The following is a 27902-nucleotide window of genomic DNA, read 5'->3' as shown; positions in this document are numbered from 1 at the left end:
GGCTATCATCGCTTCCGTTCCTTGGGACCTGTGTCCTCGCTGCTAGTTCGCCGAACAGTGCCGAGCGAGAGTCCTGTGGGAGACACGCCGACGCGATAACTTGCGATCGTGCCACCTGTAGCGCGCCGCGTTATGCAGGGCCATCCCGTGATCCTTTCGGTCCTTACCGTCGTCACGGCCGTCTCGTCGGGTTCATCGGCCCGTAACTTCGCCAAATTTTGTTGTTTCCGGCTTGGAGATGCGGGCTTTCGGCAGCGTCCGATTGGCTCTCTTTCCTATTTGGTCGAATAGGCTCCGGATTGAGAGTCTTCTCGCCGCTCCGTCCTTGGGGACCGCTTCGTGCGGGTGGAGTGGCCGCCCCGTTGGCCGGATTCATCCAGCCGTCCGCGTCTCTTTCCTGCCGTAAAAGATAGAACATATGAACGGTAGCAATGATTACATTTTACCAACGATTTATTATGAATAACGTAATCATGACTTGACGGTTCCCGGTTTCTGGAGATCTCGGACTCCCGCTCTCGGCCGCTCCTCTTCTTTTTTCCTTCCTTTCCGCCGGATGGGATCTGGCCGCTCAACCATGTGCCGACAACTAATTCGCGGGCTCACAACGAGCTTACATTTTCGCTTCTTAAAACCAACGAAGGCCAAACCTTGTCGATCTGACAATTGGGCCGCTCTCTCCTTAAATCGGAAGGACACAGGCCTCCGAAAAACCACTCCCGATCGGGCCATTCTGCCCTTGTGACAAACGTCCCAAAAACGTCATGTTACAGCATATTAATATTAATATGAATGTATATATTAATATGTATGTATAAGCTAAACATTCTGTAAAGTATGTTAAAAAGAATGTTTACAATTTAAGATCAAAAAATATTTTTTTTTATTATTTAATTTAATTATTTGTAGCTAATAAGAGATAATTTCTTTTATTATTTAATTATTAAAAAAAATGTGTTTCCACATCCTGCTCCTCCTGTAATAAACAATCGTAAAGATTCAATCATTTGACCTTGAACTTTTTGTTTAATATGATTAGTAATTCTATTAAATAAATGACATTTTTCTATTTATGTTCATGTTTGTAATATTTTGTTCGAATTCTTCAGCAGATATAATATAACGCGATCGGCTTCATTAGTTTCATCGTGTAAATTAAAATTAATATTATTTTCATATTATTATCATGTTACAATATTATTATCCTATTCCTCTATTATACAACTCGTTTCTTGTCGTACATTGCGCATTTGTATTGTCGTCATCAAATGCAACAATGTGAGCTATAACTTCTTGTAATTCCCGTTCTACAAATTAAAATTGCTCAATATTTTGCCACCTATGTAAAGGTCATAATAGATGACGCTTTGGATTAAATGCCTGTTCCGCTGATTTATATCCCTGAAGTAATTCTTTTTCATTTCTGAAAGGAACGTGAGCTACTAAATAACTTATTTAGAAACACAATTTTTCGTGAACTATCACGTAATTTTAAATGGCATAAACGAAATGCACATTCACGAGCAGATATTTGTCTATGTCGAAGTATAGTCATTGAGACAGCGAATAATTGCTTTTCTACATCTCCACCGTATCTTTGTACTCTACTGATTGCGCTTTAATTGCTTGACCAACATCATGAGGTTTAGCTGCATATTTAGTTATATATTAGCTATACCCGTAACATTCCCACAAAGTTGCAAATCCATATTGCCACTCCATAATTTAAAAAATATAGGATTGTAATTATTGACAAAAACATCTGTAGAGTTAAAAAATTTAGATTTGATATACAAAAAGGTTTTACTACGAATAGCTTCATCTGGTCCAAGCAACATAGTCGTATCACTAATTCTTCTAGGAAAACCATATCGGCATTGTCTATGTTGTCTATCTTTGTAGCATGTAGTAGTATGTATGCATTTGAACGCGTGCTACGAGTGCATGTAATTCGTTATCTCCTATAGAAAATGCGATTTTGTCAATAAGAGCTATACCATGTGGACTTTCAAATAGTGGAATTCCTTCATTCCAGCACAGCATATGTAAATGTGGACTGCCTCTATTTTGAAATTCTATTCTCCACCAGAAAGCTATTAGTTTTTCACCTAATAAAGTATCATCATTTTGCAATACATGCATGATAGCATGAATACGAACCATAAAATGACAAGATAATGCTACCGAATGCTCAACAATTAATCATTGTTTTTTATCAAATTACAAGTTGTCTATATTCTCCCCTTTTCTTCCAGCTGCAATAAAACATGTTTGCAATATATTGTATCTGTCCAATTAAGATCATTGCAACTTAATGTTAAAAACCATTGTGGCGGGTCTAATGCAAACCATAGCAATTAAACCACTACATGCAGTTTGTCAATATGCATTAGAACTACGCAAAGCTCTCATATTAATATGCAAATTTTGTACAAGGCCTTCAGGAATAGCATTACTTTGTCTCATTCTAAGGCAGACACCAACATTTTGTCAAGCCCGATAATATTCTATGACGGATGAAGAATAAAATAAGTGATCAATTCGTTGAAATCTGGGATTCTACATAATACGTGCTTGACAATAATCTAATGGCGTTATAGGATATAGTTCTGATGGTTCATGAAGTCCATTCCGTCCTTTTGGAAAAAGAAAACACCAAGCTAACTCTTCAGCTCGAAGTTCAGTATGCATCTGTACAAGTTCTGTAGTTTTCCGCCGCAATGTGTATAAGGGAACATCTTGTACTTCTTTTTCAATAACAGATTGAACGTCAGGTATAATTTTATCAACTAGCCGTAAAACTGAAGATATAATAACAATATTATCATTATTGCTGTTTTTAATATTTGGATTTAATTCTACAGCATTCTCGATGCACTTATCATGTATTTGATTTCGTTTATTAGAATTCATATAAGGATAAACAGAAGTTATAGTATACTGATTACTAAAAATATTATTCAAAGATTTTGGTAAAATACTTTTTAAAATATTAAACATTGATAAAGTTGTTGGAAATCATGCTGTACCGTTTTGTATTAGTTTGCCCTTTGATCCTCTTGAATGCGAATCAAATCCAAAAATTATTATCAACTTGAAATATAGTAACAGAAATTCCGCTTGCAGTTAATATACCATAATTATGATCTTGAAAGAAAATATTTAAAGCATTTTTCAAATTAAGAAATTCTTCTGCACTATTGTCGTTATATAAATGCCCTGATATGCTATTATCTTGAGTAATTAAAAGATTAATAATGGTCAGCAAAATCTTTTTTATTCTCTGATTTTTTGTAGGAAGACAAATCCAAAAAATACTCTGTTTTACTTTACTTTCCCATATATAAGTATACTTTGCAATAAGTAGATGTGTATAATTTAAAATTATTTTAATAAATGTATGTATTATATAGAGAGTTTAAAAGCATGGTAAATATGCAAAGGTCACACCGCACCGATTTAATCGCTACTTAGATATATTGTAGGAGGGAGTATTCTAAGTAATTCTTTGCAAGAATCAAGTGGCGGTTGACATTGGTTTAGGAGATATAACAAATTAAAGTTTCATAGTTTTAATGCTTTTTCTCAGATATTATATTGATGAGTATATAATGACATTGAAAAAACTATTCGAAATTGTAGAGAATGTAGTCGATTCCAAAATGATCCCAAAACAATACCGTTGCATCATTGGGAGCTTACGGATGAACTATTCCAAAGGATCTATATGGATTTTGCTGGACCATTTATGGGTCATAATTTTTTGGTTTGCTTAAACTCATATACGAAATGACCTGAAGTTTATGTGATGAATAATATTATTGCCACAAGTACAATAGAAAAATGTCGTGAAATTTATTCGAGATTTGATATCCCTCGAATGTTGATAACGGATAATGGAAGAACCTTTATTTCTCAGGAATTTCAAAATTTTGTTAAAGCAAATGAAATTATTCACAAAAGAACGGCTCCTTATCATCCAGCATTCAATGGGCTAGCGGAAAGATTCGTGCAAACATTCAAGCAATCACTTCGTAAAACTAAATTAACGAAAGATAATGTAAAAGTAAATGTACAAACATTTCTGTTTCACTACCGCTTTACCCCAATTCTAGAACTTAAGAAATCACCAGTCGAAATTATGTTCGGACGAAAATTACGTAGTCGACTGGATCTAACTTTGCTAAAGAAACTTGCGTTCAAAAAAGAGTCGATGAAGTGCAATAGTGAAACAAGAAATTTTCAAGTTGGGGCTAGAATAGTCGCACGGGAATACTTAAATAAAAATATTAAATAGCGTGTTGGTACCATCTTTAAAAAATTAGGGAAGCTACACTACTTACAACACTTGTTAGTGAAACTAGAAAATGACAAAACATGAAAACGATATATAAACCAATTACGCATAATCGGGCAAGATGTTCAAGAAGTTAAGTCGCGATTAGATGTTTTCGATAGTATCCATCCAAATTTAAATATAGCAAAAAATTTTAGGGATGGAGAGAGACCGGCAGTCAATGTATCAAACAATGAGTGAACGACGCTGCTCATGCTTCAGCCGAGGAAAAGACATAAGAAAATGCGCACACACAGATAATTGTAGGTAATAGAAAAGAAATGCGTTCGAGCGAGCAAAATGAGATGAAGGAGAATGCGCAAGAACAGATAACTGTAGCTGATAAAAAAGAAATACGGACGAGCGAGCAAAAGCCAAATACGCGTCCCCAACGCATCAGAAGGGAACCCTCTAGATATGGAGACATTTTTGTTTCGCATTCGTGTAAGAAATCTTTTGTTAGAAAGGAGAAGAACTGTTATGTATTTTATAACTTCCGCATTGAAGTAGCGCTGCGCCTTTGCGTGGCGCTTTCCGGGAGTCACAGAAATGGAAGCGGACCGCTCTCTCTGTCCTGAGACTCCGAACCGTTAAGTTGTGGTTTAGCTCTCTTTGTATTAAGTATTATTAAATTGTTGTTAAGAAAAATATATATCTATATAATAAGGTTCACTGGGCATAATCATTTCAATTACCAACAAGAAAATATTTAACAGTAAACTATTTTTGAAATAGTAAAATATGTTTTATTATTTTCTTGTAAATAAAATTTTGTTTTTTTTTATTTATAATCTAATTTAATTTTAATTTAAAAATATTTATTACTTATTGAATGATGAACTTTTTACTTTGGTAAAACTGCATAAAAGGTAATACACCTCCGATTTTATAGTTACTTAAATATATTGTAGGGGAGATTCTTCTGAATAATTTTCTATAAGAAATTTGTAGGGAACGGTATTAGTTTAAAAGATATCACAAATTGAATTGTGATATTAAAATATGTATATACTGTATAACTTATTATTTTTTCATTGAAAAAAACTGTTTATTACCTTCTAAATTGTCAACAATCGGGTTAGGTTATATCTTTCGGAAGTGGAACCTTCCCGTAGAAGAGGCGGAACTCATTGCGTTCACGCATACACTTACGCATACATACAACAATTGTGGGGTGAACCTCGCTTTGCGTTATAAAGTATATGCGTGGATATAGTAGATCCCTTATGGGGGCCTCCATTTCTGGAAGATATAACCTAATTTAACCCGTTATAAAGTTTGACTATGGTATACAGAAAAATCATTTCTCGCAAAGACTGTTCTAACTGTAATATGGAAACTCATATTTATCCAATGCAGTGATTAATATTTGGCAATGGAACCTAAATTTGCCAGAAGGAATTATTCAAATTTTTTGCTATATATTTTACAATATTACAAATAATAATCTAGCAGATATAAAAAGTAGCGATGAATTTTTGTTGTGACACTTAGAAATTTACTTATATCAGTAAAACATTTGGATGATACTCTTTCACAATTCCAAATTTTAATTTTAATTTATTTACCAAAACTTAGAAAAACTATCAAATTTTGTCAAATCTCAGAGCCGCTAGTGCAATCTTCTGCCGAGAGTATCAATTGTACAAGATGATTGAAACCTGTATCAGACTATTGAAGAGCTATCAAATTTTGTCAAATCTCAGAGCCGCTAGCGCAATCTTCTGCCGAGAGTATCAATTGTACAAGATGATTGAAGTCTGTATCAGACTATTGAAGTATGAAAATTGAAGATCGAAAATTAAAAATTGGAATTTGACTAATCAGAATAAAAAGAACTAAAATTTTTTTTGTCCTGATTGGTCAAATTTCAATCTTGAAACTTTACACTCAATCTTCAATGTATAGTCTGATATAAGCACGAAGGTGTGTTCGGGGAGATGCTATTAGCGCTATTTAACGCTGAAGACTGCTCGTGAAGTTAGGTGGTAGTACTAACCATCGACATATAGAATGGACTGCTGATGGCAGTGGAAGGGGTAACCCGGATAGAGTAAGAGGCAGATAATATGAAGTCTCTTTCTAATAAAGCCTAATTGGTTGGCAAAAAACCAGCAGTACCGCTGATCCAATCCAGGCTTTATTAGAAAAGACGGAAATGGCCTCATATTATTTGCCTCTCACTCTACTTGTGCGGCTCCCCTTCCACTGCCATCAGCAGTCTATTTTATGTCGATGATGCTAACAAATCATGACATCACTAATAGTGGTATGCTACGTCATAACCGCGCTTTTTCCGAGATATTGCGTTGGTCACGTTAGCGTTGTGTGAACTCCGTGAACACTGTCGATAACAGATAGCATTTATATATTGTATATACAAATTGCACTGGTCGTACATTATTTGTTAAATCTAAATACTTTAATAAACATTTAGATCTGATTAATGAATACTTTAAAATGCATCAATCGGTTACCGCAGTAGTCTGCTAAATGTAATCATGAATAAGACAGAGTTTTAAAAATTTATTTATTTTCAGGAAAACGTAAACCTAATGATATTGATAAATCAACATACAAATAACAATTTAGATCTAGCGTCAGTTTTGAGATGCATACTTTATTTTAAATTATAACTTATAATTAAACATTTGTCATACGCGAATCTAAATCTGAGTGACGTTTCGATCCTTCTTCTGGATTTTCTTCAGCATAATATAAATATATTAGAGTATAGCAGGATCATCCACACACATACACATTAGAGACTTCGCATTTCCATCGTAAGCAATCAACCAGTTCTGGCAGCGGGACCATATGACTTTCGCTCTAGAGACGTGCTGGGCATATCGTCCCTTCTTGACGGTCGGCATTGCATCCATTGATCGAGATTTCAGCATCGCTCTAGATCGTATAAAACTGTGTTAAAAGTGGCGTAAAGTGTGAGGTCTGAATAGCTCAGTGGTAAGAGCAGTTGCCTGGAAAGCGAAGGGCAGGTTCAATTCCCGATTCAGCCACTCGTATCTCGCATGTTTTTTTTCAGATCCGCAAATATTGTTTTCTAACAATTAATGTCTAACAACTAATAATGTCGAGCTGAAAGAGTGTGTAAATGTCCTACACAGATACGATAGTGTCACTGCCACGGAAGAGATAGATGCTTTGTTCGTGCCTCCTGCCGCCATAATTATAATATCGCAAAAGTGTCAACTATATATAAATTATAAAAGAAAACCGTCATATAAACCAAATACATTAATAATAATTTTAAGCGATAATAATATCGCTTAAAATTACGTTGGAGTCAAAAATAAAAAATAAAAAGTGGATAAAAAATATGTAAAAGACAAAGTTGACAACGGGGACACACAAATCTATCTTTTACGCACTATCCAAAATCGCAAGAAAACCATTCCATTTCCTGAATCAACGATCCGCACTCTTCCTTTAGGTGACAAATCAGGAAATATTTGCAGATAGTGTATACAATAGATAAAATTCATTTCTAAATCTCTTGGAATTGAGGTTGAAGTGAGAGCCAATCACAGAAACAAAACACAATACGAAAAATTAATTCAGATATCTAAAGAATAGATATTAAAGATATAACTTGAGTCGTATGTTTTTTTTTAAACTTTAATCTGTCCGGAGTGCTCCCCTAAGGGGAAACATTATCCGACGAGAAGGACAGCGCGAAACAACTTAATTGATATTACAAATAAACAACGTGTTTATATTTTTAATAGGATCGACTCTCAAAGTTTTGGTAATTTTTCGATAACGGTGGTATAAATGTCAGGGAGGCATTTGTGTCTGTTTGCAAGTTAAGATTTATTTTTTGTCTTTTGATGTACATCATCTCAGATATTAATCGGTTTTGGAGAAAAGGCTTTCTATCAAGAATTTCAATCTTGTCCTACTTAAATTCGTGGTCAAAATTTAATCTGTGATTAGTTATAACCGATTGGTTTGATGTGTTCCTTTTAATATGATTCCGATATTTCCATCCTTATACACATACGTCTATGAATCTGCCCTACATATAATACGTTACAATTATTAGAATTAATTTTATATATTACATTATTATATATTAATTGGGATTTAGTATAGTGTTTTTATGAGCATAATATGTTTACGTAATTTATTAAGATTGCAGTAAGCCAATTTAATATTGAGTTTTTGGTGATGTTAATAAATTTTTTAGATACAGATGGAATATATGGTAAAGTAAAATACAATAATTTTGTTAAAGAATGAGGTAAACCTGCATAAAAGGGGACCCCCCTCGTATGACCTTGACTTTGACATATGTTGTCGAGGAGAAGTTGCGGTTACGATCCGTTAAAAAGTTATTAACAAAATAAGTATTATAGATATAATTTACATTTTTGACACCGTATAGATAGAATCGCAAGTATATATGAACAGCCATAATAGTACCGCGCGCACACACACACACACACACACACACACACACACACACACACACACACACACACGGGAGTGCAAGGGAGGCCTTCGGCTCCCCTCTCGCCGGTAGGCAGGATGGACCTTACTTTACGATGTAGCATATACTTTGTAAATTGTAAAGCGAGGTCCACTCTGCCTACCGACGGAGTAGGTGCGGGAGGGGGGCCAAAGACCCCCTCTTGCATTCCCCCGCCCGTGTGTGTGTGTATGTGCGCGCGTCATGCAAAAAGCAGTTTTATGTCCCAAGCATCAGTCAGTCACTATCTTTAATTGTTCAAAACTTTGTAGTAAACAAAGAGCAACGATTAAATTAAAAGAAAAAGTTATTCAGAATTATGTCCTTGACAACATATACCAAGATCATTGAAATCGGTGAAGTCGCCCTTAATTTTTAGTTTTACTATTAAATTAATCAATTATTTTCTGCTTTAATAAAAAAACTGTTCAGTATATCAGCGATTCACTGCTAATGATTTTTCTTCGTTCATACATATACTATTTCCACATACATGTTAATTGTTTATGCCTTTTAATACTTAAAATAATTGCTATATTTTTCATACCTTTTTGTTAATAACTTTTTAATTAATAATGACCGACGGCTAAAACTTTTTGTATGTTGTTCAGGGTCACCTTGACCTTGATAACATATGTCAAAGTCAAGATCATACGTGGCGGGTCCCCTTTTATGCAGGTTCACCAAGAACGAGACAGACTAGACAAAATATTTAATAAACTTACAATTTTTAATAAGTGTTGAGATTTTACTAGCAGCGAAGAGTACACAATTATAGTTTTAGTGCAATATACGTTTACTATATTTTAACACAGAATGTTTAAGTATAATCTTCGTAAAGAAATATTAACAGAGTTAGTCTCGTGACAAAAATTAAACAGATCACTCTGATACTATAAAACTGACTGCGCACACACGTCTGTTCTATTTCGCACAATTATGACCTATACATATATATTTTGATTTGTGTCCTCTATTGTGGATGAGATAATACTGCTTATATTTTCGCGCTTTAATTCAAATTGAGATTACCTCATCCAACAATAAGGATATCAATGATGAGAATAGTGAAAAATCAGTATCTATTGATTTTCGATTGAAGTGAGGGGGGGGGGGGGAGATTTGAGGCGATAGGAGGCACGTACCAAGCAACCACCCTTCTATGACAGCGGCACTGTCGCATCTATGTATAGGACATTTATATATTCTTTCAGCCCAACAAATAAATTATTGAAAAACAATACTTGCGGATTTGAAAAAATATGTGAGATACGAGTGGCTAAATTGAAAATCGAACCCGAGTCTTTTGCTTTTCTAGCAACTAGAGCAGTTGCTAGTGGTAAGAGCTACCACTGCGCTATTCAGACTCCACATCTTATGCTACTTTAACACAATTTATTCCAGAGCGATGTTGGAATCTCGCTCAATGAATGCGCGCAGTCGTTCTCGTGTCCTTGTCGGATAATGTCCCCTTTGGGAGAGCACTTTAGACAGATCAAAGTTAAAAAAAAAACACACGACTCAAATTACATCTTTAATATCTATTCTATAAGTACCTAAATTAATTTTTCGCATTGTGTTTTGTTTCTGTGGTTGGCTCTCACTCCAATTTTAATTCCAAGAGATTTAGAAATGAACATTTTATCTATTTACGCTATCTGCAAATATTTTCTGGTTTGTCACTCAAAGGAGGAGTGCGGATCGTTGATGCAGAAGCGGAATGGTTTCCTTGCAATTCTGGATAGTGCGTGAAGGACAGGTTTGTGTGTCCACGTTGTCAACCTTGTATTTTAAGTATTCTTTATCCGTTTTTAATTTTTAATTTTTGTCTCCAATGTAATTTTAAACGACATTATTATCGACAATGTATTCGGTTCTTACGACGGTTTTCTTTTATAGTTTATGTATAGTTGACACTTTTGCGATATTATAATTACTTTAATATATTTATATTACGCTGAAGAAGATCCAAAAGAAAGACCAAAACGTCGCTTCAATTTAGATTCGAGTATGACAAATGTCTAAGTTATAATTTAAAATAAAGTATGCGCCTCGAAACCGACGCTAGCTTTAAATTGCTATTTGTATGTTTATTTATTAGCATTAATCTTGAGAGCCTGTACATCTAGTCTAATGATATTGCACAAGCAATTTTGGAAATTAATTAATAAATGCTCTTATGAATATATCATATGGAGGAAATAGCGCGGTAATTTGTGCGCATATGTTTTATTACAATCAAATTGCATTGATATTTTGATTACGTGAGAGATAAAATCATAAAAAGCGTACGTTTCGGTCTCTTTTTTCTCTATCCTCAGCGCAATTACAAAGTATACGAAATATATTATTTCAAAACTGTCAAAACTGAGTCATTACGTTTTAACCGATCCGTTTTAACCGATAGATTAGAATTTAATCACGATTTTGATTGGGATGGAATCGAAATTCTGAATAGTGAACCTTTATTTAAAAAGCGCTTAATTTCTGAAATGATATATATTAAAAGGCAAGAAAATAGCTTTAATTTACAGACAGACATGGAATGTTCACCATATATTATACGGATGTGATCGATAAGTTACCAAAACTTTGAAAGTCATGTTGTCTTATTTGTAAACACTCCTTTGTATTCATATTCACTATATTATAGTGCGATATTTTTTTTTTCTTGAATTTGAAGAGTGTCTGGACTAATCCGGTTATGGATTGACAAAAGACTTTTTTTAATATGTAATGTCGCATGTGTAGGATAACCATTAAGCAATGGCTTCCTTGTTTTTAATCATTTTGAAGATTTAGTTATAGTCTATAGTGTTGACTTGTTTCCATTTGTTGTAACAGATCATATGGTTTTGTCCGCTTAAGTCTACGCATATCACGATGTGCATCATTGACAATCTTCATCTCCAGATTTTCATGTTCTTGAAGTCGTTGATTATGCTTTACGGCAGGTCTTCTTGCTTCCTCTCTCATTGAACTAATGCGAAGATCCCTGTGTAGGTCATTATTTCGAATGTACCACGGAGCATTGACTATCCCACGAAGTACTTTGTTCTGGTATGATTGAATAATGTTAATATTAGATTTCTTTGTATAGCCCCAGAGTTGGATGCCGTACATCCAAACAGGTTTTAAGATTTGTTTATATATCATTAATTTATTATATGTAGACAACTCAGAGTTTCGTCCTAATATATTTGTCTGTATTTGTGATTGAGTTTCGCTTTCTTTATTTTAATATGCTCTTTCCATTTTAATTTTACATCCAAGGTCATACCTAGATATTTCGCCGTTTTTTTGTACGGTATTGATAGAAAATTGATTGTTATTGACAAGGGGACTACTTTCTTAGTACTTTCTTTAGTAAAGTTAATATGCGTGGATTTAGCCTCATTAAGTTTGATACGCTATTGTTTCGTCCAGTTATTGACTTTGTCAAGCGATATTTGCAGTTTTCTAGTTGCAGCGTTAATATTTTCGCCTACCGCGAGGATGGCTGTATCATCTGCAAATGTTGCCGTCATTACATTTGTGCCTTGCGGAATATCAGATGTATACAGTAGGTAGAGAATAGAGCCAATGACACTTCCCTATGGTACACCAGCTGATATCATTTTTAAATCAGAGTATTTATTAGCACATCGAACTCTAAAATTCCTATTGGTTATATATGATTTAAGTATTTCGTAATACTGCCGCGGTAGATCCCGATGCAACTTGTATTCTAATCCTTTGTGGCATACCTTATCGAATGCTTAAGCAATATTTAAAAATATTGTTGCACAGATTTTCTTTTCTTCAAGGGTTTTTTCAATTACATTGGTAATTCGAACCTGGTCAATGATCGAGTGTTTAGTGCGAAAACCAAATTGGTGCAATGGTATTAATTTCCTCTCTTAAATGATCGGCATGATTCTTTTTAATAATAATTTTTTAAATACCTTAGACATAATGGGCAATAGAGAGATTGATCGATATGATGTCACCTCCGTTGGCGGTTTTCCTGGTTTGGGTATGATTATTACTTCTGCGATCTTCCACTGCTGGCGTACAAATCTCACAAGGAGATAGCAAGAACTGCGAAATACAAAATTGAATGAGCCATAATTCATTCAAAAGGGGTGGTCAAGGATATAAAAAATATAAATGGGTTTGAGTGCATGAGCCTTAGTTTCCGAGAAATTTGCATGTAAAGTTGGGCATTCGGCCAGCTGTACGGTCAATACTATAGATAGTTTCGATGAAGTGTGAAGTGCGGTGGTTGTGTAGCCTAAGACGCGCACGTATTATTTTTTCATCTGTGGCGGAGAGTTCGAGATCTCGCAGTGCCAATATTTTTTTTTGTAACGACTATATTTATCATTTTTAATTAATTTTTGTTATTCTTTGTAGCAAAATAGTAATAATATGCAATATTTGTTACATAATAAAAATAATAAGAATTTTTGTACATTTATTTATGTTTATTTATTATTTTTATTTATTATAAAATTCGGACATTGCTGTACAATGTAGTGGATGAAAATTAAGAATAAAAATATTGGAAACACAGATAGTTTGTACACCACAAACATTTTATAAAACTATAATTCGTTTTACACAAAGATTTTATATTATGAATATTTGCAAGAAAACATAATTGATTAACATTAAAGTAAAAAATATCGCGTTCATTTGCCAACTTTGGCGTACCAAACAAATTGAATCATATTTTAATTTCGGAGAACACATAATAAATAATGAGTTACTGATTGAATTCTTATTGCATCATATCGCGAATTTATTTCTGTCTTTTCTCCGCCAACAAGAATATCTGGACAGTTTTGAATTCGCTTAATGATAATTTTTACTTGTCTGTACCAATATCTGTTCTTTCAAAAATTGATCCATATTTGTTTCTTCCATTTTCACAATATATAAAATTAGTTTATAACAAAGAAAATAAACGGAAAATAAACTTTCTTACTGATCGATACTCGTGAGAATACTAACCAAGAGAACCCTATGTAGCCCTAACGTTTTTTTGAAGTCGTGAGCTTGTGCTCATATGCTAGACCCAACAGATATCTGTTCCAGAATCTATTCTTACAAAGATACAAAAGATTCGTTTAATTTGGGTCTCATGCTTCGATATTCGAGACAATGTATATATACAAATACTTTTAACATTTTATTATAATTTTCACTAGTCATTCCCTATGTTTTTACATTAATTTTCACCCACAACATTACAGCAATGTCCGAATTTTATAATAAATAAAAATAAATAAATAAGCATAAATAAATGTACAAAAATTCTTATTACATTCATTTCTTATTACATGTAACGAATATTGCATATTATTAGTATTTTGCTACAAAGAATAACAAAATTAATTAAAAATGATATAGTCGTTACTAAAAAAAAAGTTGGCACTGCGAGATCTCGAACTCTCCGCCACAGATGAAAAAATAATACGTGCGCGCCTTAGGCTACACAGCCACCGCGCTTCACACTTCATCGAAGCTATCCATAGTACTTACTGTACAACTGGTCGAGTGCCCAAATTTACATGCAAATTTCTCGAAAACTAAAGTCCATGTACTCAAACCCATTTACACTTTTTCTACATTTGACCACCCCTTTTGAATGAACTATGGCTCATTCAATTTTGTATTTCGCAGTTCTTGCCATCTCTTTGTCAGCTTGAGACATGCGTTTATGATGTATTGTAATTTGAGGAAAGCTATTTCAGTATTCTTTCTTTTAGTAGTTCTTTCAGTATTTGCCCAGTGATACGGCCTGGGGCTTTTTTATGCTTAGGTTACATTTAATTATGTTTATTAATTCCATGAGAGTGATCATTGGTACAACCGTCTCGTCTATTTTTGATGCTATGGTTACATTTTCATCGGCCGTTTGTCGTGGAAAAGGCTTAAAGACATTTTCTAGCTGATTGGCGAAGAGGATGGCTTTCTGGCTTGAACTACGCGCCCATTGCCCGTCAGGTTGCTTCAAAGTTGCAATTTGAATTTTTGGTCTTTTGAGGTTTCTGGTAGTCTTCCATAGCGAGTAGTCCGTATCTTTGTCTGCAGTTAGTTCACTGAGAAATTTGTTTAAGAAATTCGACTTGTTCTTCATTTCGCGAATCAATTTCTTAAGCTCATTACTTTATCTGTTGACTATAGTTTTATCTTCTAAGATATCTAGTTTGTTGTCATTTTTTACAAGCTCTTCTTTTAGTGAGGACTAATTTTTTAACTTCAATGGGATAAATTGTGACATTGCTAGGATTTTTCTTTTGAATGGAGGGCGTGCTTTCCTGTATCGTTTGTTGGATGTTAGTAATCAGCTGCTGCACTTCTTGTTCAATTTGTTTTTTCGTTTCCAGAGATGTTTGCATCTGTGAGAATGTTCCAAGTTTTTCTTTGAACATTTTCCAGTCGGTTTTTTTACTAGCTAATTTCGGGGGGGTTTTCTTTTAGTATTATTGTTTCACTCATCGTGAGTATGACTGGTGAATGATCAGATGAAAGGTTTCCTTCTACGTGGATATAATTATTAGATATACCGTTGACTATGAAAAACTCGATTAAGTCTGATAATTTGATTGGGTCTGTTGGACAGTATGTTGGCATTCCGGAGGAAACAAAGTTACACTTACATATATACTTTCCCTGCTTAATATAGTTCTCTGTCTTTATTGGTGATTAAAGTATGTTTAGCGTTGAAGTCTCTTCCCAAGATAAAGTTATTTCCCAAAGTTCTAAACAGTTCTATATAATCGTTTTTCCTTGGGGTGTGTCTTGGTGGGCAGTAAATCGCTGAGATTTTAAGGTCTTTGTTTTTAACACGAATACAAGTGGTAATTACTTGCATCATTGGATTGCTCATCTTGGGCTCCTCCAAGTGAAATATGTTGTTCTTTATTAGTATTGCCGATTCTCCCCTAGCTTTATTCATTGGATTGGTATGATAACAGGTATATCTTCTTATTTTAATGTAGGAGCTTTCTGTAAAGTGGGTTTCAATTAAACAGATGTCCACTTTGTCTTCCCCAAGGAATATTTCTACTTCTTGGCTGTGTTGAAGTAGGCCATTGGCATTCCAGGTTGCAATTCTTAATGTGGTAGTCATTGTTAAGTTTTATTTTCTTGTAGTCATCCTATTACTGGCTTCAAGGTTAGCAAGCCTATTTGAATGGTTGTATTAGAGTTCTCTTGTTGCTCAAGTTAGCAAGTATTATTTACAGCATTTGGTATAAAGATTGTACCTGCTACATGTCTTTCTTGTTTGCATCTGCATTTATATTTTTAACAGCCTGTGCATATGTTTTGTTTGCTATGTCAATTTGCCTAGTGTGAGTAGATTTAATTCCGCCTTAGGTGCAGTCTCGAGTTCAGTTTGGGAGACTGCAGCTCTAATGATGGGACGTCTCTTACTGTTTTGTTTTTCTATTTTGTTTCTTTGTTTTTGTAATTCCTTGGCTATTTCACATCCTCTGTAATTTGCCGGATGGTTACCTTTGCAGTTTACACATATTGGCTCTTCATGTTTTGATTTTCTGCACTCTTCAGTCAGGTGTTTTCCAGTACATTTTACACATCTGGGTTCTCTTCCACAGTAGGACCTTGTATGTATGTTCAAACCCCTGGTATCTTTTGCATTGGGGAATTACTTTTGTTCCTTCTTTTAACGGTTCAATTTTCATCTTGTGTTTTAATATTTCTTTTATAGAAAATATTTTGTTTATGTCTTTTTCATTCTGGAAAACTAACATAACTAATGGTACCGGCTTTTTGATTGCAGCGGCGCTGCCTCCTGGTCTTCTTTTTTTCATAATATTGGTTACTTGTTCAATTAGTAGGTTTTTATTTTTTAAATCTTCGATTATCGACTGTGACTGGCAGGTAGGATGCAGTCCTTTTACCATTACCTTAATAAGTCTTAGTCGCTTGCTTTCGTAGATATACCATTCCATATTGTCATCTTTTAGCTTTTTTGTTAGTTTTCTATAATCTTCAGTATTACTCAGATTAACTTTAAAGACATCATTCTTTAGGGCTGTTGCCTTGAACTCGGTGGTTATTTCAGCTATAATTTCATGTAATTTCTGATAATCTTTAACATTCATCATATTTATAGGTGATGGTGCAGTAGGTTTTTTGTTGCTTTGAGTTATAGCTGGTGTAATATTATGTTGTAGGTTTTTGGCTGGCGAAATATAATAGTTTCGGGACTGCCCTCTGCTTTTCTCTTTTTGTTGCTTTGTTTTTTTTTAAGGATCCAATCTGTTTCTCTTGCAAGTTCTTTCTCATCTATGTAGTACTTATTTTTGTTTTGTTCCTCTGAGAGCGTGGAATTATTGTTTACGCTTTCTTTGGTAAAAAACTTGACTTCCAATTTTTCGATTTGTTGCCGTAGACTGGCAACAGTTTGTTCCAGTGCAATCCTAGTATTTTTTTCTTTTTGCTATTTGTATATATTTATTTCTTACGTTTGTGTTTGTTTTTTAACAGACTTCCGCTTGTTCTCTCGGGTTCTGAGTGAACATCGTTTCTGAACTCTGAGTTTTTGGTGTTAGCATCAAAGAATATTTTTGCGAGTTATCTGTCTGACTCTGTACATCATTCGTTCTGTGTACATTGTTACAAGCTGCAGTCTGAAAGTGACACTGAGTGCGGAGTTGCCGGCCTTGCTCCGGTTTGCTCTGGCTTGCTCCAACTTTTTGCCGCCACGTAAGTGTGGTGTCGGCCATACTATTCTTCCAGGACATTTACTGCGTACAAGACCCATACACGCATTTAACACAACACGTGCAATTTATTCATCTCCAACTATGGATCTAACTATGGATTTTACCATCGACGACGCATTAGAAAAGGCTACCCGGGACCTGTCCCCACCTAAAGAGGAATCTAGCAATGATGACGTTGCTGATAGGGTTCGAGATATCATTTATCGAAATCGTAAAAGAAGCTAGTTTTCTTTATTGAGAAGCCCACTTCCTCCTAAAAGATCAGTATTGGATATACACGGAAAGGAAGATCCTCGGCTATTAAACAAATATGGCTTAAACATTAATTCTCCATTTATTGTTCACATAGAAAAAACCATAAATAAACCTCCTTTTTCCTCTTCCACTCAGGTACAGGATTCTGAGGCCAATGAAAATAACGTAAACACAGACATCGATGACCTTGCCCTTGTCTCATCTAATTTTGACCGAAGATCGAACCCCGGCTCTTACGGTATCATTGGGTTTGGTGAACGTATAACCAAATATATTGACAATTTCTTATCTGCTTTTGACCTGAAAACGATAGGGAAAAATAAGTTCTCTGTTACTTTTATCGATGGCAACTCTGCTAATAAATTCTGTGATGTCTTTAACGAAAAAAGTAATAATATTTTTCCTAGAGAAAAATGAATAGCATACGTACCTAACCATAAAGTCATTAAGCAGTTTATTATTCGGGGAGTCGATGACGACGATTCTCCGGATGAGTTAATCAGGAATATCCGTCCTCCTCCTGATTGGAATATTTTATAGCAACCACCCTTCGATGCCTCTAGAATGAAGAAACCCTTCCGTAGTCAAAACAAAGATAACACTTATACTACTAAATATATAGATTCTGATTCTTACATAATTCGTTTCAGAACGACTACTGTACCTCCTTCGGGGAATAATATACATGGGGAAAAGACTCCACCTGGTTCCTTTTGTTGAAAAGGTTAGAAGGTGCCAAAAATGACAAAGATTCACCCATATTAAGTTAACCCCCCCCCACCAACGCCAAATTAAGTCAAATATATCAAATAATTTAGTGCTAATTATGTGCTAATTAGTTGCCGTAGTCTGAATTTTGTTGCTCAAACCATTTAGCAGGAATTTACATTCAAAGTGGGGGGTGCTAGCTTGACATTAAGCCAGCCCCCCCATAGTGAAAAAAATATATAGAATGCTCGAATAAAAAAATCAAATACACTAGAATTTGTTGCTATTTTGTTGCTCTAAAATAACACAAAAATATTTCAAAAAAGTATATTATTTAATTAATACCACTATATACTCAGTCTCGCCGCGCCGCGCCATTCGCTTGCGCGAAGTAAAAGTAACTAAAAAAATGTGTTGCTCGCATGTTTTTGGTACTAAAATAATCTGTGGACAATATACTATCGAAATATATAAGAAACTGAATTTGTTGCTCGTCTTAAAGTATTAAAAATCGATACTTTGTCGCCGCGGACCTTATATGACGCGCTCTTATATTATATAAATTAACTAAAACAATTTGTTGCTCGCATGTTTTTGGTACTAAAATAATCTGTGGACGATGTACTATTGAAATATATAAGAAACTGAATTTGTTGCTCGTCTTAAAGTATTAAAAATTGATACTTTGTCGCCGCGGACCCTATATGACGCGCTCTTATATTATATAAATTAACTAAAAGAATTTGTTGCTCGCATGTTTTTGGTATTAAAATAATCTGTGGACAATATACTATCGAAATATATAAGAAACTCAATTTGTTGCTCGTCTTAAAGTATTAAAAATTGATACTTTGTCGCCGCGGACCCTATATGACGCGCTCTTATATTATATAAATTAACTAAAAGAATTTGTTGCTCGCATGTTTTTGGTATTAAAATAATCTGTGGACAATATACTATCGAAATATATAAGAAACTGAATTTGTTGCTCGTCTTAAAGTATTAAAAATCGATACTTTATCGTCGCGGACCTTATATGACGCGCTCTTATATTATATAAATTAACTAAAAGAATTTGTTGCTCGCATGTTTTTGGTACTAAAATAATCTGTGGACAATATACTATCGAAATATATAAGAAACTGAATTTGTTGCTCGTCTTAAAGTATTAAAAATCGATACTTTGTCGCCGCGAACCCTATATGACGCGCTCTTATATTATATAAATTAACTAAAAAAATTTGTTGCTCGTATGTTTTTGGTATTAAAATAATCTGTGGACAATATATTATCGAGATATATAAAAGTCTGAATTTGTTGCTCTTTACAGGATATATATGATTATCTTTTATCGTTCTATATCTCGAAATTTCATTTTTGCTAATTTCAAACAGTTTTGCATATATGTATATATATAAAAAGACATAGTAGTGTCTTACGCCAATATGTAGTATATATGTTTCTTGAAAAGAGAAGCCTTTTCATGTCATCGTGCCGAAATGTTCGGCAGCGTTTTGTATCGTCTGAAAGTAGATAAAGGCACGTTTTGTTTTGACATCGGATCCGCGTCGCGCACGACTATCTCGCGTTCCTTCTTTTTTATAGTTTCTTATACAGGGTGGTCCTCGTAACGGTCGCCACGATTTTTAAGGCACTTACAATAATCTGACATAAAAAAGTTTCAAACAAAAGTTGTGTGGCTTTATGGTGGCCATAAGATGGTGACAATGATTTGACTTTGGAAAATTATTTGAAGGTCATGTGAAGGTCAACTTTAAAATCTTAAATAGAAACCCCCATTTTTTATTTAGTATTCTTGTAGCTTACTTCGAGAGCTCTCCAAAACACTATAATAAAATATTTTTTCATTAAGTATTTTTTGAGTTATTTTATATTTTAATCTGACATTTTGATATAAAAAATAAAATATTTCGTAAAATATTCACTTTTCGATAATCTTACTGTAATTCTTTCATGTACAGAATAATAAGACAAATCAATTAATGCGAAAAAAACAAATAATTGTTTAAAAAAATACATTGTAAATAATTTTCTTAAAAACAATTATTTTTTTTATACTGACTGATTTGTCTCATTGTTCTGTACATAAAAGTATTACGGTAAGATTATCGAAAACTAAATATTTTACGAGATATTTAATTTTTTATGTCAAAATATATCAGATTAAAATATAAAATAATTCAAAAAGTACTTAATGAAAAAATACTTTATTATAGTGTTTTGGAAAGCTCTCGAGGTAAGATACAAGAATATGTAATGAAAAATAAGGGGTTCCATTAAAAAAATTCAAAGTTATTTTTTATATGATCTTGACGGTGCTATTCAATGTCATACTATTATTATTATATAATGCGCCACTTAGAGCTCTACAACTATTGCACGAAACATTTTTCACGAAAATGCGTTGTTTTCTAAAAAAACTGCTGATACGAGCGCTTTGTTACACCCTGTATATAAAGAAAGTAAGGTAATCCCTGCCGAAAATGATTAAAACGGATTTAAAAAAAAGTAATCCGAATCGATCGGGATTTTTGTACCGAAAATACGGTATTAAAACCGATTAAAAATAATCAAATCGAATTTAGTACGCTTCAGGCAGGTTAATGTTGGATGATACACATCCACCTCAATCTGAAATTATACAATTTCGTAAGTTATAATTAAACCTGTTTTAATACAATTGAATTGGAATTTACCATAGTCCGAGCCATAGGCAAAAATAATTCTTTTTAATAAAAAATTCCATCATTTCGCAGATGAAAAGTAAATAGATTTTATGTAGTGTGAGTCGGATTTGCTGTTATCATGATCACAATCAATTATTGAATAGGTGTTTCTACAATTGAAACGGACTCAGCTGTTAAAAACAAATATACGATTTGTTCGTAGGGGGTCCGGCTTTTATCCCCGTTTGACCGCTTTCTACCTCCAGGTTGGTTCGCTCGACTGTCGTCGCCTAGCGGCGCCACCCGGAACTACGCGCGGACGGGCGAGCGCGTGGGCCATTATGTTGCGGGTCGCGCTGCTGTATCGCGGATCGTGCTTAATGTGATAATTTATGGCAATCACAATATCCATTCGATTATTCGTGTTTATTTGGATTGACAACAATATGGATTAGAATGTAATGATTTCGGGTTGGAAATAATCCGCTAAAATGATATTAAAACCGATTATAATTCGTTCGGAATTAAAATCGATTACTTTTTAATCCAGGCGCGGATTGAACTGATTAGAACCGATTAAAATCGATTAAAACGGATTATGTTTTAATTGGTTTTGCCCCAAGGAACAAACACGGCGGTTATATTCCGACGTACAAAGTGACGATCAAAACTAGTGTAGATATAATCTCTAATATGTACCAAATGCAATGTTGCATTTACTGAAGCAGATGTTCTATGTAGAAAAATTCCATAATGACTCAATTGTTGTTTCAATATCGATTTTTGTTGGCCCAAAAATTTTGAACTTTTCTTAAAAAAGAAATATTGTGTGCATGTGGACACGGTTTATTTCAAAATAATGTTGATATCAATCTACAACTAAAACGAGTTAGCCAAAGATAGTAGCACCTATCACGAAAAAACAGAGGTACCCGGTTAACCCGCTTACCCGGTTTTACCCTACTTTCCCCTATATGAAGCGTGAATGTCAACGTATCCATCACATTTCAATTGCATGTGTTGTGTATGTCTGTATATATGTATATAATGCATTTAATGCGACGACGACAATGGTGTGGTGACATTTATATGTTACTTCCGTTCACGATACATATAGAAAAAAAATAAATACGCTTTCCTCATATAATTCACCCAAGTTATCGTTTAAGCTTATTAAGAATTCGATCGGTTTAGCCATTATTGAGGTTCGATACTATAAGACACTTTCAATTAGGTAACTCACGCGTATAGATGCAGAGAGTGCCTCGCTGTTTCTGTATGTGAACTCGGCACGAGACACTACCATGGCTCTTGATAACTTTTTTAAATTTATTTGTTTCAGTGCGTGTGACTATTGTGAGCAACCAGTGAATAATTCGGGAATTACTTCGTCATGTGAATGCGTTATAGGTGATGGATTTGAAAAAACAATATTTTCTATCAATCGTATGATTCCAGGTCCAAGTATTCAGGTATGTAACAATTTAAACATAGTATTTACACAATATAAAACATGTACATTAATATAACGTATGATTTTTCTAACGATTTTAATAATATTAATTGTCATATTAGAGATATTTTTCGTATTTAAATATTTTTTAACAATATTTTTCAAGATTCTTTATTGTAAATACAATATTTTTCTTTAATGTTAAAATCCAATAAGAATAATGTAGTACTATTTAATTCCTTAACTGAGTATTTATTTTTTACTAATCTAACATGCCCCAGAAATACCTTTTTCAAAATAATTTCTTTTTTTCAAACAAACATTACATGATGTATAAGTTTGTTACATCCATTGTAGTAACATTAAACTATGATGGATACTTATAGCGTACCCAGTTAAAATGTTAATAAACATTTTCTCTATTAAAAAGTTAAAAAATTTTAAATATTTTCCCACACGAAACATGACATCTAATGGACTTCCATATAACTTCCATAACTCCATTCGACATCTATCTCCACGATGGATGTCGGATGGATTTTTAATAGAACTTCATATAGTTTCCATAAAAAATGTCGTCTGTAAATCCATCATAGATGTCTAATGGACATCTACATTGTGTGATATACAGATATTTATATTTTCTAACATAATATTTAATTTTTATTTAAATAATAATAATTATTTACAATTCTTAAATGTTTAAAAGTATACATAAAATCATAATAAATATATTCTATTATTAATTTATTTACAATTCAAATTTTCTATGCAAATAATTTTTAAATCTATAAATTAATAAAAAATACGGTAAACCTTCGAAAAACCCACCTATATGAAATAATGGGTAAGAATACCCAATTCTTATGTATTTTTGCCTCCTGAACACGAATATGAAAGTTAAAAATGGCGGTCGGACTCGCAAATCAAAGAGAAACGCAAAAATCCAACCAAACGCGAAAATTCAATTCATGTCCGAGAGATGCATTTTTATTAGTAATAATTCACTCCTGGGATATAGGTTTGGGTTAGATTATATCTTCCGGAAGTGGAGTCCCCCCGTAGGGAGGGCGGAACCCACTGTGTCCACGCATATACTTTACGACGCAAAGCGAAGTCCATCCCACAATTATTGTGTGGATGAGAAAGTGTATGAGTGGACACAGTGGGTTCCGCCTCCCCCCCCCCCCTCCTACATGGAGGCTCCACTTCCGGAAGATATAACCTAACCCAAACCTATATCCCAGGAATGAATTATTACTAATAAAAATGCATCCCTCGGACATGGGTTGAATTTTCGCGTTTGGTGGGATTTTTGCGTTTCTCTTCGATTTGCGAGTCCGACTGCCATTTTTAAGTTTCATATTCGTGTTCAGGAGGCAAAAATACATAAGAATTGGGTATTCTTACCCATTATTTCATATAGGTGGATTTTCCAAAAATACTAATAAAATTAGGTAAAATAACGAATTTTTCTGACGTCATAATTATATAATTGTAAAATGGAATATTAAACATTAAATATATAATATTGGTAGCGAGTAGGTACCCCTTCACGATCCCGGTGAGGGGCAGACCTGCTTCAGGACCTAGCGACCCTTCCCACGCAAGCTCGTGCTTTTCTCCACATCGTAACACCTGGAGAAAGCACGTCCTAACCCAAGTCCCATCTAATCCTTTTACCTATTCCAATCCTATACCAATGCAGAAGGAAGCGGGGTCCCACTGCATTTATGTTACCCCAAGAACACTTATGGATCATGATAGAAATAGACTATATTCTGCTGGGCGATCCAACTAGCAATTGCCGCTCCTCGGAGTCCGGGTCTGAGAGTGTGAAATGGGCTACCGGCCATGGAGATGTAGGAAACCAGGCATCACATGGAAACTCGGCGACTGGAATAACTAAAAAGTTACAGAATACCATCAAATTCGGCACGTGGAATGTGCGCGGTCTACTCGATCCCAGCAAACTGGCAATCGTGGAGACATCGTATACAGCAATAACAGGGATTGCGGAGACCCATTGGAAGGGCCAAGGATACTTTAGGAGTGGAAATGGAAACATGATATACTTCTCCGGCACTGAAAACGCATCAAGGAATGGAGTAGCTATCATAGTGAACAAAAGTATAAACAGCGCAGTCATCGAATATGAGGCAGTTAATGATCGAATCATGGTTCTTAGGCTTAATGCTCGGCCTGCTGGGTTAAACATAATACGAGCATATGCCCCCACCAGCGCCTCCGACGACGAAGATATAGAGGCGTTTTACGCAAAGTTAGAAGGGACGCTTGGAAAGATATCAACTCGAGAAATCACCATATTAATGGGTGATTTCAATGCAAAAATAGGGGAGTCTGGCGCCGATGAAGAGCTACGCGGAGCCGTGGGACGGTTTGGACTGGGCTCTAGGAATAAGAGGGGCGAGCCCCTAGTTCATTTTTGCACTGATAACAGCCTTTTCATCTGCAACTCGGGATTTCAGTATCACGATATCATCTAGAAGACGATATACATGGCGCTCTCCTGAAGGTGTCTATCAGAACCAGATAGACTACATCATGATCAACTCAAGATGGAGAACATCGATCAAGAACTCTGAGACCTATCCGGGGAAAGATTGTGGTAGCGATCATCAGTTCCTCGCAGCCGAACTGAGACTTAAGTTGAAGAAGCTTGCACCAAAAAAAGCGCCCGGAACAAATAGAGTCTGAAGGCAGACATGACGTATAAGAGTGAGGCGGAAAGAGAAGTGAAAAAGGTCCTAAACAATCAGGCCCACTGAAAATGCAGAAACTATTTGGTTTAGGTCGAAAAACGCAATGGAGAGGGCAGCTGCTAGAGCTAACGCAACACCCAATGGAATCAACAATGGAAGAAAACCGTAGATAAGCGATGATACGTAGAATACGATACAGCTACGGAGAAGCATAAAAAAGACGGGGCTGCAACAGCCAGAAACAAGGCAAATGTACGGCGAGGTCAGCAGGGAAATAAGACGAAAATGCCGGAATGACAAGAACCAATATCTAAACAACATCTGTGCGGAATTGGAAATGCATAGCGACAGAAACGAAACCAAAGATATGTTCCTAAAGCTGAAGCAAATAACAAGGAAGTTCACATCTCATCACACAACAGTCAAGGACGACGATGGAAGGCTTCTAACAGACCAGGGCAACATAAAAGAACGTTGGAAATCCTACTGTGAAAAATTGTTCAAGGACGAAACGCCGAAAAACTCTAGCAAGGTGGAAGCTCCAGTTTTTGATCCAGAACCTGATATCACCATACAAGAGGTGCAAGCCGCCCTAGGAAAAATAAAACCAAACAAGGCGGTTGGAGAGGACAGCGTCGTGATCGAAATGATTACATCCCTCGGCGAAACAGGAACCAGAATGATGTTTACACTCTGCAAACAAATATGAAGATCCTGCAAATGGCCATCAGATTGGACAAGCTCAATTTATGTACCTTTTCATAAAAAGGGGGCTAAGGATCGCTGCGAAAATTATAGAATCATTTCACTTATTTCACACGCTAGCAAAGTAATGTTACAAATAATTCTAGAACGATTAAAGCCGTGTTTACTACCATAAATACCAGAAGAACAAGCAGGCTTTATGCCACAGAGAGGCACAAGAGAGCATATACTGAATATGCACCAGATTATAGAAAAGTGCAGGGAATACAACGCTAAAGTCTATATCTGCTTTCTCGACTACTACAAAGCGTTTGACTGTGTGCAGTGTGCAAATATATATAAAGTGTACGAAACTGAAAAAATTGACTGTGACAAATTATATGTTATTTATCATTAAGTAATGTATAAATTGTCCATCTGAAACATATGTAAAATTTATTAATAATAGGTTTATGGTAAGACTTAGACAGTAAACGCTAATTAATCAATTACAACGAGACGAGAACTATTTAAAAAATACTATCTTTGATGAATTCGCTTACTGTCTAAGTCTTATTGTGTTTATATTTTTCTTTATATGCTAAAATTTTGTTCATGTACGTATAATGGCTTCAGAGCCTGTAGACCATTGCACAACACAATTTCTAGCATTGCATCGATACTATACAAGTTAAATTGTTATTTATTTACTTTTTTAAGAAGTCTCAGATTGGCATATATGTTATTGGAAACTTGTACCATATGTTGCATTTCATCATTAATTTCTAAAAAGTAATCTGAAAATAAACTGATGTATTATTGTGCACAAACAAAAATAACGATCGATTAATCATACACAAATAATTCTACAATAACGTTACAACATACTAAAAATATCTTACCAAAGTACATAATAGTTAATATAATTAATATTTTTTACCTTTCGATAAGGAATACCTTTAAAAATACTTTTTCACCGTTCTCATCTTTTACAGATAATTAATTGTCCATCCTTGAATCATTACTTTCGCATCTAAGAGTCTGTTTCTTCTCGTTTTCATATCTTGCCTTGAAATGCCTAAACCACATTATCCTTCGGTGTATTTTTCTTTGATCAGAATTTGAGATATTGTGAAGTATGATCCTGAAAAAGTTTTATTATTGTAACTTCTTTTTCGATTAATTATTAAAATTAATATAGTGCATGTATTATCTTTGAAGAATTACTTTTCTGATCGTAAGTTATATTAAAATTTTGAAAATAAAATTTATTAGGTGTACAACTTTGCTTCCGCCGTTTTTTTTCCGAAATTCGAGGCTTTATTGTAAAAAACTGGTTATACATTTATGGAATTAGTTGGGAATTAGTTTTTAAAATTTCCTCAATTTCCACTAATTGAGCTCTAATTTCCAAAAGAAATCGCCTTTCAGCGCGTTTATTAAAATATTTTGTATTATTGCATTTTGTGCTTTTATTACTTTTGTCCACCAACTTATCCAATAGCAATTGTACATCTCTCATATCATATTTTATAGCCACTATTTGTCTTGTCAGTTTCTTTAATTGATTTACTGTAAATAGCGTTTATTATTAATAAATGTTCACAGCTTTACATAGCTTTTATACTATTTAAATATATGTACATTTATGTTCATGTCTGTGCGTGTGTATGCATGCGTATCTGTGTAAATATATATAATATATATAAATAGTACAAAAGTATATAAATATATATTAATGTATATTGTGTTCAATATACTATTCAATTTATATGTGCGTGTGCGTGTGCGCGCGCGCGCGTTTGTGTGTGTGTCTATGCATGTAT

The 27902-nt window shown here is 34.4% G+C and overlaps 1 protein-coding gene across 1 annotated transcript in view; it reads left to right on the top strand.

Moving 5' to 3' along the window:
- The window catches only part of LOC138934153 (uncharacterized), a 63208-nt gene that overhangs the window by 18545 nt on the left and 16761 nt on the right, over positions 1–27902 (top strand). Inside the window, exon 2 of the mRNA XM_070297598.1 lies at positions 22559–22688. Coding sequence (XP_070153699.1) covers positions 22559–22688 — 130 coding nt within the window. The remainder of the gene's footprint in view (positions 1–22558; positions 22689–27902) is intronic.

Source organism: Polyergus mexicanus, unplaced genomic scaffold (assembly GCF_030449975.1).
Source record: "Polyergus mexicanus isolate NDT 795.1 unplaced genomic scaffold, iyPolMexi1.0 SCAF_6, whole genome shotgun sequence".
Classification (NCBI taxonomy): domain Eukaryota; kingdom Metazoa; phylum Arthropoda; class Insecta; order Hymenoptera; family Formicidae; genus Polyergus; species Polyergus mexicanus.
Note: the sequence above shows the minus strand (reverse complement) of the source record. Positions and strands in the feature narration are given on the sequence as shown.